General features: G+C 41.1%; 2 protein-coding genes across 7 annotated transcripts in view; both read right to left on the bottom strand.

The window, feature by feature from the left end:
• Positions 1-11,692, bottom strand: part of LOC132471580 (E3 SUMO-protein ligase PIAS1-like) — a 44,570-nt gene extending 32,878 nt beyond the window's left edge. The window contains 1 exon segment of the mRNA XM_060070746.1: positions 11,641-11,692. Within this exon segment, the coding sequence (XP_059926729.1) occupies positions 11,641-11,664 (24 nt within the window). The 5' untranslated portion in view covers positions 11,665-11,692.
• Positions 11,693-13,229: 1,537 nt separating this feature from the next.
• The window catches only part of LOC132472604 (SKI family transcriptional corepressor 1 homolog-B-like), a 7,824-nt gene continuing 6,053 nt past the window's right edge, over positions 13,230-15,000 (bottom strand). For 4 of the 6 annotated variants that reach the window (XM_060072302.1, XM_060072300.1, XM_060072303.1 and 1 more), the window contains one exon: positions 13,230-14,639. In XM_060072302.1, coding sequence (XP_059928285.1) covers positions 14,440-14,639 — 200 coding nt within the window. In that variant the 3' untranslated portion in view covers positions 13,230-14,439. The remainder of the gene's footprint in view (positions 14,640-15,000) is intronic. The other 2 variants (XM_060072304.1, XM_060072305.1) reach the window with 1 other exon arrangement.

Genomic DNA, 15,000 nt, shown 5'->3' on the forward strand with positions numbered 1-15,000 from the left:
TATTAGTGTAGTCGGGGTACTTTCCAAATCCCAGGAAAAGTGTTGTTTTCATAATATGTCCCCCTTTAATCACCGAAAGCTCAGCCATGTACTAACAAACTGATTTGTTATGGCCTTGGCCTGCTGGCTAGATGCTGGAAGTACTCCCGAACGATTTCTCTATGGTTGGCTGGCCCTTTGGCAGTCTTTTGGTCTCCTTCAGAAATGCAGATACATCCTAATATTGGAAATATTTTCTTTACCATTCTTCAATAGTGTTTTTAGATCTTAGATATTCTTTCACTGCTTTCTGCTGTTGGAACAGGAAACCATTACAATTTCAGGAAAACATTTAGAAAGAATTATTTAGATTTTAGCCATTGTTGCTCTCTCATCAACCGTACTATCAACTATGCTTTGAGATGACGTTGCACGGTTTGAGTTGATGCTGCACGTCACGCAGAGGACCTGCCAATAGTAAACAGCAGACCGTTCTTTTACTCCATCACCATGCTTTTGTGGAGGTTGGTACTGTGACATACCGTCCAATGGTATTCCATCTCCCATCCCAAGGATTAAGTCCCCTGCAATGTTTGTGGTTAGTTCTGTTGGAACCTAAACGAGGGTAGCCACCAGCCTAGCACAGGTCATTACATTGGCAAAAATCCAGAGAGAACTACAAATCATTGGTGTGTTTCAAAATCACAAATGAATGGATTTTGTGTTATTGACTAAGCATACTGTGCAAGTATTTGGAAATGAAGTAAAAGGGGAGGAAGAGAAGGGGAGATAAGAGAATGGGACAATGGATGGGGGGGAGACACAGACAGACAGACACAGAGAGAGAGAGAGAGAGAGAGAGAGAGAGAGAGAGAGAGAGAGAGAGAGAGAGAGAGAGAGAGAGAGAGAGAGAGAGAGAGAGAGAGAGAGAGAGAGAGGAGAGAGGAGAGAGGAGAGAGGAGAGAGAGAGAGAGAGAGAGCGCTCTGAGGCTAAAATAAATGAAATTCTCTACAGCGCCAAGGAAAACACAGTAGAAGGAGGAGCTGAGTGTGTGTGCTGGCATTGTGGGGGAGATATATGGGGCTATGAGGGAGGAAGGAAGAACACACTCGTCTGAGAAGTGACCGATGAAATTATTGTTATGTCTCAGTCAACTTCATGAATCCATGTTAATCATAGTGAGAATATTCAGGGGGGGAATTAAAACCAAAAGAGAAAGAGTACAGAAATAATCACAAAGCTGCCTTTAAGGCTGTGCTCCAACAAAAGGAAGTACTTAAGAAAAAGATTTTGATTTGCTTTGAGGAAATTATCCTTAGCAGCACCTTTCACTGTCTTAAGAAACCACGTTGTGTTCATTTATACCAGGAATTTGGGCATGTTTGATAAAAATGGGCAAATTGAAATCGGCACATTTTTCAATCCACAATAGATAAGAATAATGTCTATGTATGTTTTTAATTGTGGTGTATAAAGGTGTATATCGCAAAGCCTCCGCCAACTGCAATCCTGCCAATCTAGTTAGGAGTAAATGAGTAGGATGTTGATTGACGCTGGGACCACAAATCACATAAAATGCCCCTCTTTGTTAATCTGTTTGCTAATGAGTCAACACACTTAAAAGAGCTTAGCTACTAATTCAAAGCTCTGTAAGGTTTGAAAGGCTAAAGCTTAAGCAGCCGTGGGTTGCTGTTAATGACCCAATAATAACAAAATATGTATTTTTTTCACCAATGCAATTTGACTTCTGTCTCGAGTTGGGTACCAAAATCAATCGTTTTCAAATTTCGGTACCTGAAAGGCTGAGAGCGCAACTGGTGGGTGGGAGTCATTCAAGTGGTGTCTAACAGTAAGGGCAATGGAGAGCCGAAAGCGGTCGCAATGTAGTTGCTTTACACTTTTACAAACTGGATGCAGACATATTGAAGTATATCTGTCTCATCGGACTTCGAAATAAAAAGCCATTGAATTTTAATCACTGAATATTTATGCATTGAAATAACGTATCCGATTTTTTTGCTGTAAAGATGTAAACTTCAATGTATACAATTTTACTTCCAATATTCTCAACGTCCCCAAATTCAACATGCCAAATTCAGCTTCAAAATTCTATGCATGAAAGATGAAATTCATTTTTAAAAGGTCCCATGACATGAAAATCTCACTTTAAGAGGTTTTCTAACATAAATATGAGTTCCCCTAGCCTGCCTATGGTCCCCCAGTGGCTAAAACTTGCGTTTGGTGTAAAACGAGCACTAGCTGTTCTGCTCGCCTTTGAAAAAACGGAGGCTCAAGTGCGCTGATTTGGAATGTCTGTGTTTAGGACGTCATCAAGCATCTAAGCTCCTCCCCTTACTCTGCCTGGCCCGCCCAGAGACGTTGGCCCGCCAATGAGACTCGACCGTGCGAGCGCCACATGTGTGTGTGTGAATACACACACTGTAACGCAAGTGTTTCTTGTCGGTTCTTTGACATGTCTCGTATTTCCACAACGAGACTGGGTTATCTGAGCCATGGTTGAGAAGGAATTGGGGGAAAGGAACTTTGGCTTTGACTCGCTGAAGTACATGAACTGCGACATGCCGCCGGTTGCCGCGAGGCACCATCGCCCGGCAGCGGGCAGCCGGCAGCAGGCAGCTCGTGGTTCAGTCGACTTCAGGTTGATGTGAAAGTGGAAGAACCAGAGACGTTGCAGAACCCGACAAAGTCGTTTGTGATTCATAATATCGTCTGGAGGTGCACACAGCTTTTGGCCATGATAATATGTATTATATGATATAGATATCTATGTATTATATGATATTATTTAGATATAGAGCTCCAGGACTGTAACGCAAGTGTTGTACACTTCCTTTTTATTTGGATAACCGTTCTGCTTTTGGTGTTATGGCGCATAACACGTCGGACTCTCGTCTCTGGTATTTCTACAATGAGACTCGTATTGGGGGTTATCTCAGCCAAGGTTGAGAATGAATTGGGGGGAAGGAACTTTGGCTTTGACTCCCTCAAGAACATGAACCACGACATGGAGGAGAAAGGGATTGTTGGCGGTGAATGTCTCCCGCTTGAGCCCCGCTGAGGGACCACCGCCGGAGGCGGAGGTGCCTAAGCGCTGCCCGGCAAAGATCCCTTTCTCCTCCTTGTAGCGGTTCAGTCTACTTCACATTGATGTGGACGTTGAAGAACCAGGAACGTCGGAGAACCCAACGCGGTCGTTTGAGATTCATAATATCGGCTCACACAGCTTTTGGCCGTGATAATATATATTATATGATATAGATATCTATGTAGGCTATATGATAATATTTAGATATAGAGCTCCAGGACTCCCGTGTGTTCTAGAATATTTACAGAACACGGCTAAAGGCTGTGTGCGCCTCGCCATTGCGATACATCCACTGTAAACAGAGTGCATGGTACCGTGGCTGCAAGATGCTCAGGGCCACACCCCCACCCTCCTCCTTGACCCGCCTCGCTCCTCCTCATTTGCATTATAGCTACAGACACCAAAACAGCGCATTTGGGGGAAGCTCAATGTGCGACTGGCTCGGAGTGGCTGTAACTCGGCACCACGGCTGAATTTCGGGAACGTCTTTGAATACTGTGTTAGTTGCCCACTAATACCTACATTAAAGAATACATAAAATAGCATGTCATGGGACCTTTAACATCCGGGGACCAAAGGAAGAGCAATCGATCGTAGATGCTAGATCTAGTCAAGCAAAGAGCGTCCCTCGTTGGATCCCTGACTATGATGCGGGATGGCATGTGCAGAGCACAACAGCAATGACTGTGACACCGGGAAATAGAACCTTGAGTTGCTGAGGCAAAACGGTTGATATGCCTCTGTGGTGGCAAAACAAAGGACCCATCAAGGCATCATCTCAGCCGTTTTCGTTGGACATGGCTAAAACCTGCTTAGCACATGCCTTCCCTCATCAGAGTCGGGTATCCAACGAGTGACGCTCTTATTGCCGCTCGCTCTCCCTGCTCGACAGTGGTCTAGCACCTAGGATCGATTGCTCTTCCTTTGGTCCTCGGATGTTAACACTGAATTTCATACATTGAATTTTGCAGCTGAACTTGGCATGTTGAATTTGGGGACGTTTGAAATATTAAGTTGAATTTTACATCTGAATATTGTGTATTTAATTTTTTAAAGGTTTTAACTCTGAAAACAGAGTTAAATCCAGAGGCAAAATCAGATACGTTACTTCAATGCATAAATAATCAGTGCTTATAATTCAATGGCTTTTTATTTTCAAAATCGGATGAGACAGATATACTTCCATTATACAGACATCGATGCAGACAATGCTCCCTGAAATAGTTGTAACGTGAAATTTAAAGCTGACCAGGAACCTGGTCAAACACAATAACTAAAAGCCAAGGAATGTACCCTGTTTGATAGCCGTTAGTACACCTGCAGTCATCGTTTGTCCCGGTCTTGATTGACATTAGCTTAGCCTTTTTTGGTATGTCCGAAACCAATAAGAACTGAATTGCATACTATTTACAGGAGGGATTTGACAGTATGGAACAGCATATAACTGAGACTCACGCACTAATATGTAAATTGCATAAGGTTACAATTTGCAATTTTTTATCTACAGTATTATTGTTGTGGTAGATATTGACAGTTATCAGCTTGTCTTTCGTGTTGTTAACATTAAGCTTTGCTTTCAATGACAGGTCAGCCGGTCCCACTCTCAACCCATGATTAGGGGACACGTAGATAAAACATGATACGGTTACTACGAGAAATGGGATAGCTAAAGCTCATGTAGGTAAGATTCAAGAGTTGTAAAGAGAGAGAGAGAGACAGAGAGCAGCGCAGAGCTCCATTTTGAAGTTAAAAAACCAAATGTTCCCCCAACTCCCCACAAACATCCACACACACACACACACACACACACACACACACACACACACACACACACACACACACACACACACACACACACACACACACACACACACACACACACACACACACACACACACACACACACACACCTTAGAGCTGCAATCTTTGATGTTTTCTGAAGTGCTGTAATGAGAGGAGGCGAGGGGCGTGGCGGTGTGCTTTGATAACAAGACAGGCTGGAGCCGTCACTTCTGGTTTACAGCTTTACTGGTTTATATCCAGGTCTGGTTCAGATTTTCCCTGGTTTAAACTTTAGGTCGGCTTTACTGATTAACTGATTTCGATTTTCACTGGTTTCCATCAAGCAAACTGGTTAAGATTTTCACGGGTATTAGTCTTCACTAGTTTCCTAGGTCTTTACTCATTTACATGCTCAAGATCACTCGCGGGTTTGTATCCAAATTAGTTTAGTACAGAACACTGGTTCACAGGGGAAGTTCAAACCATAAACTGAGTTTGCAAATTGCAGCTTAAAATTTTGTTGCTAGCACTTTTTGGACTGTCCCAATAAGATGCATTGGATGTTTAAAGCCGTTCCATCTGACATTTTAATCAAATCATCAATTTGTTTTTAAGTTAAGTAGCTAACGACTGTATCTCTAGCAGACCGGCAGATTGACAAAAGAAACACACACACGTGCACATTCAAACACACACAAACACACATTTAAACATGCACCCTCTTGGACACACAGTAACAGACACGCACGCACACAGATACAATTTGATCCTGAGGAGGAACACTTCACACGGGGGCCTGCACACACAAAAGGGGGCACATGTGCCAAAGGAAAGGGCCAAAAAGAGCAGACGAGAAACACTATATGTAAAAAATACAAAAAGAGGCGAGAGAAAACCAGTCTTTCCAAATGCACCACAAACAAACGCTGTTGTTAGGGAGGAAAAATCACACACCAAGTGGGATGCCATAGAAGGACTGGAGAAACAGGACCACAACGTACAACACATCTATCCCACCGACTTCCAGCTGGGTACCCTGTCGTGTCCCATTCCCAATGTGCCTTTCATGGAAGACGAAAAGCAGCACGTTTCTTATGCCAGTGTCTCAAGAAATGGCCGGTATACATCCAACTAATTGGTCATTGAATGGTAATTTGTCTTGTATGTAACTAGAAAAAATGGAAGTAAAGTGTCCATTTTTAGGCTTGCTATAGCGCATCAACGCAGATGTTATTGTATAGAGTATGTGGCCGCCGTGTTGTGGTTGTGGGCGTTATTAAGTGGGGCAAGACTATTCTCTTTGCCATTCTCAAGTAACCAGTGATCATTTGTTTTGGACCTTGATGCATGAATCACTGTAATGGCACCTATAATTAGTACGTATACTAGTACGTGGTCTGGTGTAAAGGAGTTTTAACTTGCTGGCTCTCCAAGGAGGTTGCTGGCGTGTTGGTTTACATGTTCTGGACAGGTTCATTAATAAAGGGACAGAATCACATTTACCGTAGGCCTAAATAGGTACTAAAACCAATACTGAAAATAACAACTTGTTGATGTGACACAACCAATAATCAATGTTCCCTGCCATCTATGAATATCATTGTATTTGCTGGTAGGCTGATGGCAATGAACAAGGGAAATATCGGCATAGACCGATGTACAGTACAAGAATCGGTGCATCGCTATATTTTTCCAGTTGGTAATAAAGTGGCTCCAACATATAAAGTTGAAACTTTAAAAGGAGCCGTTATCTTCTTGTTCTGAAGTGAAAAGCCCCCTGCAGGTATGAGTGGGCTTCATATGGATACAACACAATGGCAAGTAAAAGTGTAGAGCCCAATGTGCATGCTACATTAATAATGTGGTCCAATAATATGGTACACAGATGTCCTGGGCCTCCATAATGTCTTCCTGCTGTCAGAGTGTAAGGCGGCAAAGAAATGGCGCTGCATGCAAAGCCCTTAGTGTTTTAATAACAGTTAATTGGGACAGAAATTATTTTAGCCTGATGTCAACGAGGTGTGCCCACCTGTGATGCGATGATTTCATCATTTAGCGCATCCTGTATTCTTGAGCGGCTCTTTGGACTCATTCTAAAATCATTTTACAAAATCCACATTGTCACACTTTTGGGCAGGTATGTGCCACACTAGACACGCTCATACCAGGTGATCACCTCTTCATTTCCCGTATCCGTCACATTATATAACACAGTATATAATGTGTATGCAAGATGTCGGAAAATGTACCACAAAATGTTTTTCTATTAGAATATTTGTAATGGCTAATCATTTGCTAACAATTTGTTTACTCAAGAACACATTTGCACCCCTAATGTGAACTAAATGTCCAATAAGACAAAAATATAAATAAATATTTATATAGTATAGTGTACTGCAGTCACAGGCTCTGCAGAAGAGCTGCCTGCTAATACTGGTTGTGTGTGTGTGTGTGTGTGTGTGTGTGTGTGTGTGTGTGTGTGTGTGTGTGTGTGTGTGTCTCTCTGTGTCACTCTGTGTCTGTGTGTGATGGGGGGGGGGGGTTGCACTGTGCACTACCTGGACATTGCATAAAAGCTTCTACTCCCGCTATTCTTTGAGCCAGTCTTCCCCCTTCCCTCCCCATCTCCACTCTTCTACCATCCCCCATCCTCTTAACCGTCCAACTCAGTCTGGGGCACTGCTGTACCCCCAGCCCCACACCCACACCTCTCTCGTTCTGTCTCTCACTCACTGTCTCTCTAGGCTTTCTATTTGCCTGTTCGCTTTCACAATCACTGCCAGCCCTACATTAACCATTCTCTCTCTCTCTCTCTCTCTCTCTCTCTCTCTCTCTCTCTCTCTCTCTCTCTCTCTCTCTCTCTCTCTCTCTCTCTCTCTCTCTCTCTCTCTCTCTCTCTCTCTCTCTCTCTCTCCAGTTTACTCACTGTCCTTCTCTCCCCCACCCAGTCGCTGATTGCGATCGGTTACTCTATAACTATGTCTCTTGCTGTACATCTGCATACGGATCCCATGGAAGTACACGGTTAAAGGATGGCCAGGTTTTTACATTACAGGACGAATTAGGCCAGTGCACACTGTCCTGGCCGCCATCAGGAAACTTTATGGGACTGAACAGGAAACTCTATTTCACATACATCAGATAAACAAATAACAGCCAAAAGAAAACCAAATAAAAAAACACCAAGAACACAAAAAAAAAAACGCTTTAACATTAAAACAATACTCGATTGCCAGATATAACCGAGTCAACCCAGATGAATGATTCCTCAAAAGACGTTACCTGTACGCCTCGGGCATACCTAGTCCAAACCCAGCATGCCTCAGGAGAGAGTCAACATGAAATGCTTTGCATTTTTAACTGATTCATTTTGATATCCAAAAAGATCTGTGTGATGTGGAGCCAAGATAGCGGGGGTTCACAAGCAGCTAGTGGTGGGGTAATGAGCGCTGTGTGGATGGATGCCCACAACCGAGAATAACTCACAGGAACCAAAAGTGAAACTTTCATCTTCTTGCTGGAACCAGGGTTTAACCAATGATGAACACCTTACTTCTAAAGGGAATGAACTACACAATGACCATCATTGGCCTCTTTTTCACTCACAAACAGCTTTTTTGACCTGTATACTGAGACCATCATCACAGCAGGAAATGTTTGAATTCTATTTCCAACATGCAGGACGGTATAGAACGGCTAATAAAGGCCAGTTAAGAGCTGACCATAACTCCAACTTGACAAAAGGACCCACAAACACAAACCAACCCCACCATACTCACAGCCTCCTCTCGATATTTTAAATGTTTCGTGGGTCCTGGGTTTTCATCCAAATATTTGAATTAAAGTCATCCAAACCAAAGTCCAAAGCCAGTTGGGTTTCCCAGTTTACCTGTTGAGGTATTTTGTCATGTATATTTGACAGAACTGTACTATGTAACTCTTTCCGCAGCAGCCAACACTTTTGTGGAAAATATAATTTTCTTTTTTCTTCACAGACCAAATTTACATAGAAAATCTCTTCGGCCTAATTGAGTTGCGGGTATATGAGATATTGTATTCTTTATCGATTATTCAGCATTGAAAATATATATAACACCATAACATAAGTGCTGGCTGGGTGCATTGAAAGAGTTACACAGAGCAGGTATAAATATACCTGGATTATAAATATACCTCACATTTGATGTCTTCCAACATATAATCTATTCTGGCTACATCCTTCGCTGCTTAATTATTCAGTATGTGTGATGTGCTAATGCTAAAGCTAATATTCCTTCCACCTACCACACAAAAATATGACTAACTGCCAGTAGATCATGTACATTTCAATTGAAAAGAGACATGATGTTTATTTTCACTGTTAAGCCACACCGAGAATCCAGCAAACCATGAATTAAAATTACAAAACTAAATAGCCATAAATACGGCAGCCATATACGACACAAGCACAGGGATCCAGCCCGCCGTTTGCCCCAACAAAGTGGCCTATGGAGAAGATAATTAAAGTGTGTTTAGCCGATGGGTGCCGTAATAAGCCACGGTGGTCCCACAGGTTTCCCTTCTCCGGAGACACTGAGCAGGGATTCTATTATTGGACATTAGTCCTGTAGCCCAGGCTGACAGCACTGGGGTCTCCGGAGCCCATATGTTACATATAGATATAGGTTGGATGCATGACATGCTAGCAGCATACAATCTAAAGTCAAGAGTTGAAAACTGAACTATGGCCGGTTGTGGATATCAGTGGTGAATTTATGCAGTGCATTTACGTGTGTCAGAGAAAGTGTTATTTTACAAAACTTGGCAATGTGTGCTCCATATACTTCTTACTTCAGTCTAAAAAGCAATGCTGCTAACATCCAAATCTCATCATTATCAACATAGTTAGACAGGTCGTGTCTAAAGTGATACTGTGCAACACCACTAAACAACGCTAAAAACACCAGCTTGTGTTTAAAGTGAACACACAGACACACACACAATTTAAAATACAGAGCAAAGATGAAAACAGTCATCAACTGCTTTAGTGATTTCAGCTCAGCAGACGTCAGGAACTTTCAGAACTCATCGCCGGCCCACTGCTGGTAACGACTTTGACGAAGAAAGAAATAGGCAGGTGCTGAGAGAGGATGTAGGGGAGCAGAGCGACGGCCCTGTATCATCAGGGATTAACCTAGCCGCAGGCTCTACAAATAGACTGTCTCCACCTATAAGCCACCGGCACACAGACATTTATTTGTACTGCCAGCTTGTTGCTGGAGCAGCAGCTGTGCAGGTGAGAGAGGGCGCACTTCTGACATACTCTGAGTCCCGGGGATGGACCCACCATGGTCACTTTGTTGTGGCAATACAGCAGTAATACTATGAATAAACATGCACAATCACTTTAAGACATGTTTGCTTTCTGATTGTTGAACACCTACCGCATTAGGAAGACATTGCCTTGAGAGAGTTTGTCATTGTTGTCTCACAAATATTGGTAGACATCTCTAGCTAGAAATCAAAATAATTGTAAGATTACTTTGTTCATAGAACAGATGTAAAGCTATTGCCCATAAATTGTTCTGGCATAGAATGAGGCATAAGGAGGTTCTGACCTCCAGATGAGAAGAGACATTTTCTTCAGGTGGCTAGAAGAACCATCAACACACCAAGAAGGTGGGCACACAACCTTCTGCAACAAAAAATGTACATCGGGGTATAGCTCAGAAAAAGAGTAGATGCATTGAGCTCGACTCCGCCTCATTCATTTGAAACGTGTTTCTGCTATAGACCCAATAACTACTGGGAATGTATTTGCAGACAAATGTCTGCTCACTTACTGCAATAACCTTGCTATAATTTAGTCAAATTAAGTAGCCTAAAATGGAAGTAATGGATTAATGATAGTGTTGTCTGAAACAAATCCAATCTGTAGGATAGATGAATTCACTCCTGACTCGTTGAGTCCTGACTCGTTTAAATGCACAAACTTTAACAACACTTTGCAGAGGAATTCATCTGAACATTTTAACACATACAATTCTTGATTGCAATATTAAACTAATAAAACTATTGTGACAACGTTACAAACATTGCTTAGTTGTTTATATTTTATCAAGCAAAGTGATAAAACAATGCCCAGTTTAAACAAAGTTTATTTTTATGAAGCATGTATACTCAACGATAAAAAAAAACAAAGGTCTGATTTTAGAGCAAATAAAATACCAACCTACACCATTCGGCTAACAGTTTGAATCATAATTTACTCCGTTAATAAACTTTGTCAACCAACTTTGCTGAAGCTTCCAATTGTATGGCACTTAATGAATGAATATGAGGTTTTGTTGAAGCCAAAAACAGCCAGTAATCAGATAATAACTGACATCGACCCAGTTGTCATCTGACGGCGCTCACCGAAATCTCATCTCTGTGACTGAAATCTTAAATATAACTCAATGGACAGTAAGCGTCCGGCATAACCATGAATGAAAGCAATAGGTCTGTTTCGCATACGAAGAAGATGAAGTCATTATAACGTTTAAAGCATGTAGCGTCCAGACAGTAAACACAGTTACGGCAAACCAGCTTGTCTCTCAATATCAACAAAAACATGCTGGCTGGGCTTTGGCTTCTGGAGATTCAAAAATGTTTCCCATGTTCTTACAATTCAAATGAAACCCTTAACAAAATCCAAATTATCGTAAGCTTTAGTCGTGGAGTCCAAATAGGACTTTGCTTGCAAACGCCTGACAACCGATTAAATTTATAATGATTTCAAGCTGCGCCTTACCTTCAGTTCCGCACTCTCCGCCATCTTGTTTTTCTTTGCGCAAGCGTGATAGAAGTTGGTCACATGACTGGGACGCGCAGAACCCTCCGTGGCCATGCCGCGGACGCGCAAATGGCAACAGAGGGAATGTTTTTTCAGCCAATCTGTATTGTGCATGGACCTATTAAAGAATTGTATTGTGAGGCTAAAGCCTTTTTGAAATATTTTTTTGTGGTTCAAGGTCATACATTTTTTACTTACATTAATTGATGAACAGTTGACTGATGATTAATTGTCACTCTTGCCTATAAGTTGTCTATTTTACAATTCAAATTATAATAAAAAATTGAATCAAGGTAAATTAGTTTACAACCTAACATATTTTCGTTCAAATACCTTGAGAAAAACAGTTTTAGAGGCTCAGAGCTCAGGTTATTGCATTTCAGGCCAAGAACCAGTAGATGGCAGCATATCACAACAAACTCACCTTGCGCGCCTGAAACGCAGGGAGGGAGGGAAATTAAATAGGCTACAAAATAAAGAAAATGGCAATTTATGTATGAATAAATTAATAAAGGAACAGTGAATGGATAAAAAAAACAATCAATTTCCAACAACGATTAATGATCAAGTCATCTAGATTGTTTTCACAATTAGGAATATGTTCCATGCAATTCTTAATTACAATGAAGATAGAACAGCTGGACGTTTGATATATGAACTGATTTAAACCATTCTTTCCAACTATCAATTTCCTTGTTGACTTCTCACTCAGTATGCTGAGTAAATTGCAAAAATCCCAATGCTTGTTACAATTATCAATTATCTGGAGAGTTTTCACAAATCGATTATCAATGCATGTTATTTATTTATTTTTTGCACGAGATAACCACGTTCATCTAAATCCCGATTTTAACGCATAAATCCAGAGTCTATAGCAGAGAGAACTACAACAGGTGCCTTAATGTTGAATTTAAAGTCAGCTGCAGCTGTAACGATCAAGTGCAGAATCAAGACACAAACCATAGCGGAAGAACAACAGCAAAAACATTCTCCTTTAGAAAGGCCTGAAAGTATTTCCCTAAAAGAACGTGCGAGGACAGCATAGGCACATACACGCCATTGCAGCTTGAGTATTAGAAGGTTGATTCCTTGGAAAGAAGTTCCAATGCTTACCCTCCCTTTTCTCTGATGTTAAAATAAAAATAAAATAAAAAAACATTTTGGCACGAACCCAATGTCAAACAAATTCTCCATCCTAATGCCAAAAAGGCGAGACATATAAATGGGAATGTATCACTTCACTGTCATTATGTGAATATCTGTCTCACAAGTGTCTGGGGAAAAGGCGAGCCATCAGAGCGAACGTGTGATCAATACCTATTAGTCGTCCCTTTAGATGGATTAGGTTTCACCATGAGGTCAGGTCGGGCCCTGACTCAATGTCAAACATTATAAGTCCACTTGACTTGTCATGCACTAATGCAGTTGTCTTATAGAATCCTGTTAAGGCATTCTTCATATCTAATAAGGGGTAACCTGTGTTCTACTAAAGACCGCTAGGTGTCAGGCTTCTACTACAAAATAGAAAAGACAGTCGACTCTAAACAGTCAGTGGCAACCAATTTTTAATAACAACAACATGGATGCATAGGCCCCACATGGACTGGAGTAACCCCAAATTCGTCGTGGATAGATGATCAGAGACACCAGTATCGCATTGGTAATCACTTCTCCCAGGGTTGTTTTCATAAGTGTCAAAAAATAAATAGGCCTAGGAATAACAATAATCATAATAATCATAATTATACACAAGTTTAATGGTTTAAATAAAGCCAAGGGGATACATGAAATGGAAGTTTAAAGAAAAAGGATCACACGTAGCCTTTGTGATCCTTTCCAAAACTTAAATTATATCAATGCTATTGATCGTGATGGCAGGGTGATCAGTGTTTAGGAGCATCATAGGCTACATCAATGAATGTGAATTTGAATGTTGGTGAATCACTTATTTTATTTAAACAACATAAAGCAAGACATAATTGGGGTATTTATTTTATATTGGAGCATTTCGCTGAAACCTGAAACCTGCGAGATTTGGAATTTTTTTTGTTTCATTATTTCTTTGCTTTTTTTCCACCACACATGTGTATAAATGGCTCAATATAGTTTACCTGTATAAACAAACTGTACACTGCAGAGAAATAATGCATTGTTTGAGCGACACACCGCCTCCTTTTGGTCTTTTCTTAGATCTGAAGTGGTGCTGATTGTGTGAATAAGTGCTCTATCAAAATAATATATATAGATTTAAAAAGATAGTATCATGACATAATTTGGTGTAGTGTTACAGCAGTGGTCAAATTCATATTTTGTTTCCATTTAAAGTGCTTAATGTCAACAACAATGGGCCACATAATCTAAGCAACAAAGAAAATTAAAAGACATCAATACAAAACAAATATATGTAAAACAAGAAACAATATGTTAAACAACATAAGCTATATCATGATATACATATTTAACTTAATATCACAATTGTACAATTCATTGCACATCATCACATTATAGATATACTGTATGTATTTGTATAGTCTATTATATTTGTAGAATATCTTAAGAGGAGACCCCTTTGATGTTGAGATTCCTTTGCATCGGCCTCTTGAATGCTTTGCAGCCTCATAACATCAATGCATTGTTGGACTGGATGTCAGAATGTTGTCAAAATGACATCATCCGGATTTCCAAATAGTTTGAGATTTTGTGGTCTGGGGTTGGTTGTGGTGGTGGTGGTTGTGGTGGTCGTGATGAGTTTTCGCTTCAAGTGCTCCAGTTAATCGCATGTCCGTAGGTGGGTAATCCATGGCTTACAGATGGGAGGCGAACGTAGATGAACTCTTGAGGTGGACCTCTGCTCTTGGCCGTCTTGAAGAGCGCCGACCGCGGCGTGCCCTCAGCCAGGGCGGCAGCAGACGGGGGCTGGAGGTGCAGGCTCCGGTACAGCGGTGGAGGGTCAGCATCTTAAGGGAGAAATGGGGAAGGAGGACCAACGTGAGCTGCTGGAGTGGCATTTCAACTATAACTAATTTTCTCGAACCAAACGATTTTAATTGTCATCCACTGGGACGTGCATTGAACAGCTCGATGAATTTGTTTGGTTCGGGCACTTCCAATGGAAAAGTAAAGTAGCACTTGCATAATTATGAAAGACAATAATTATGTGGTTTAAATGGGTCATCTCTTTTTGCAGTGAATTAAATTACCCTTCAGTTTATGTCGTAGTCTTTCTTTATTGGGCCAATTCTCTTCACAATGTAGGCCATTTAGCAAAGTTTGATATATCAATACGATACAATTCCATAAAAAGGAAAAAAGGTGGAG

Source organism: Gadus macrocephalus, chromosome 14 (genome assembly GCF_031168955.1).
Source record: "Gadus macrocephalus chromosome 14, ASM3116895v1".
NCBI classification, from domain to species: Eukaryota; Metazoa; Chordata; class Actinopteri; order Gadiformes; family Gadidae; genus Gadus; species Gadus macrocephalus.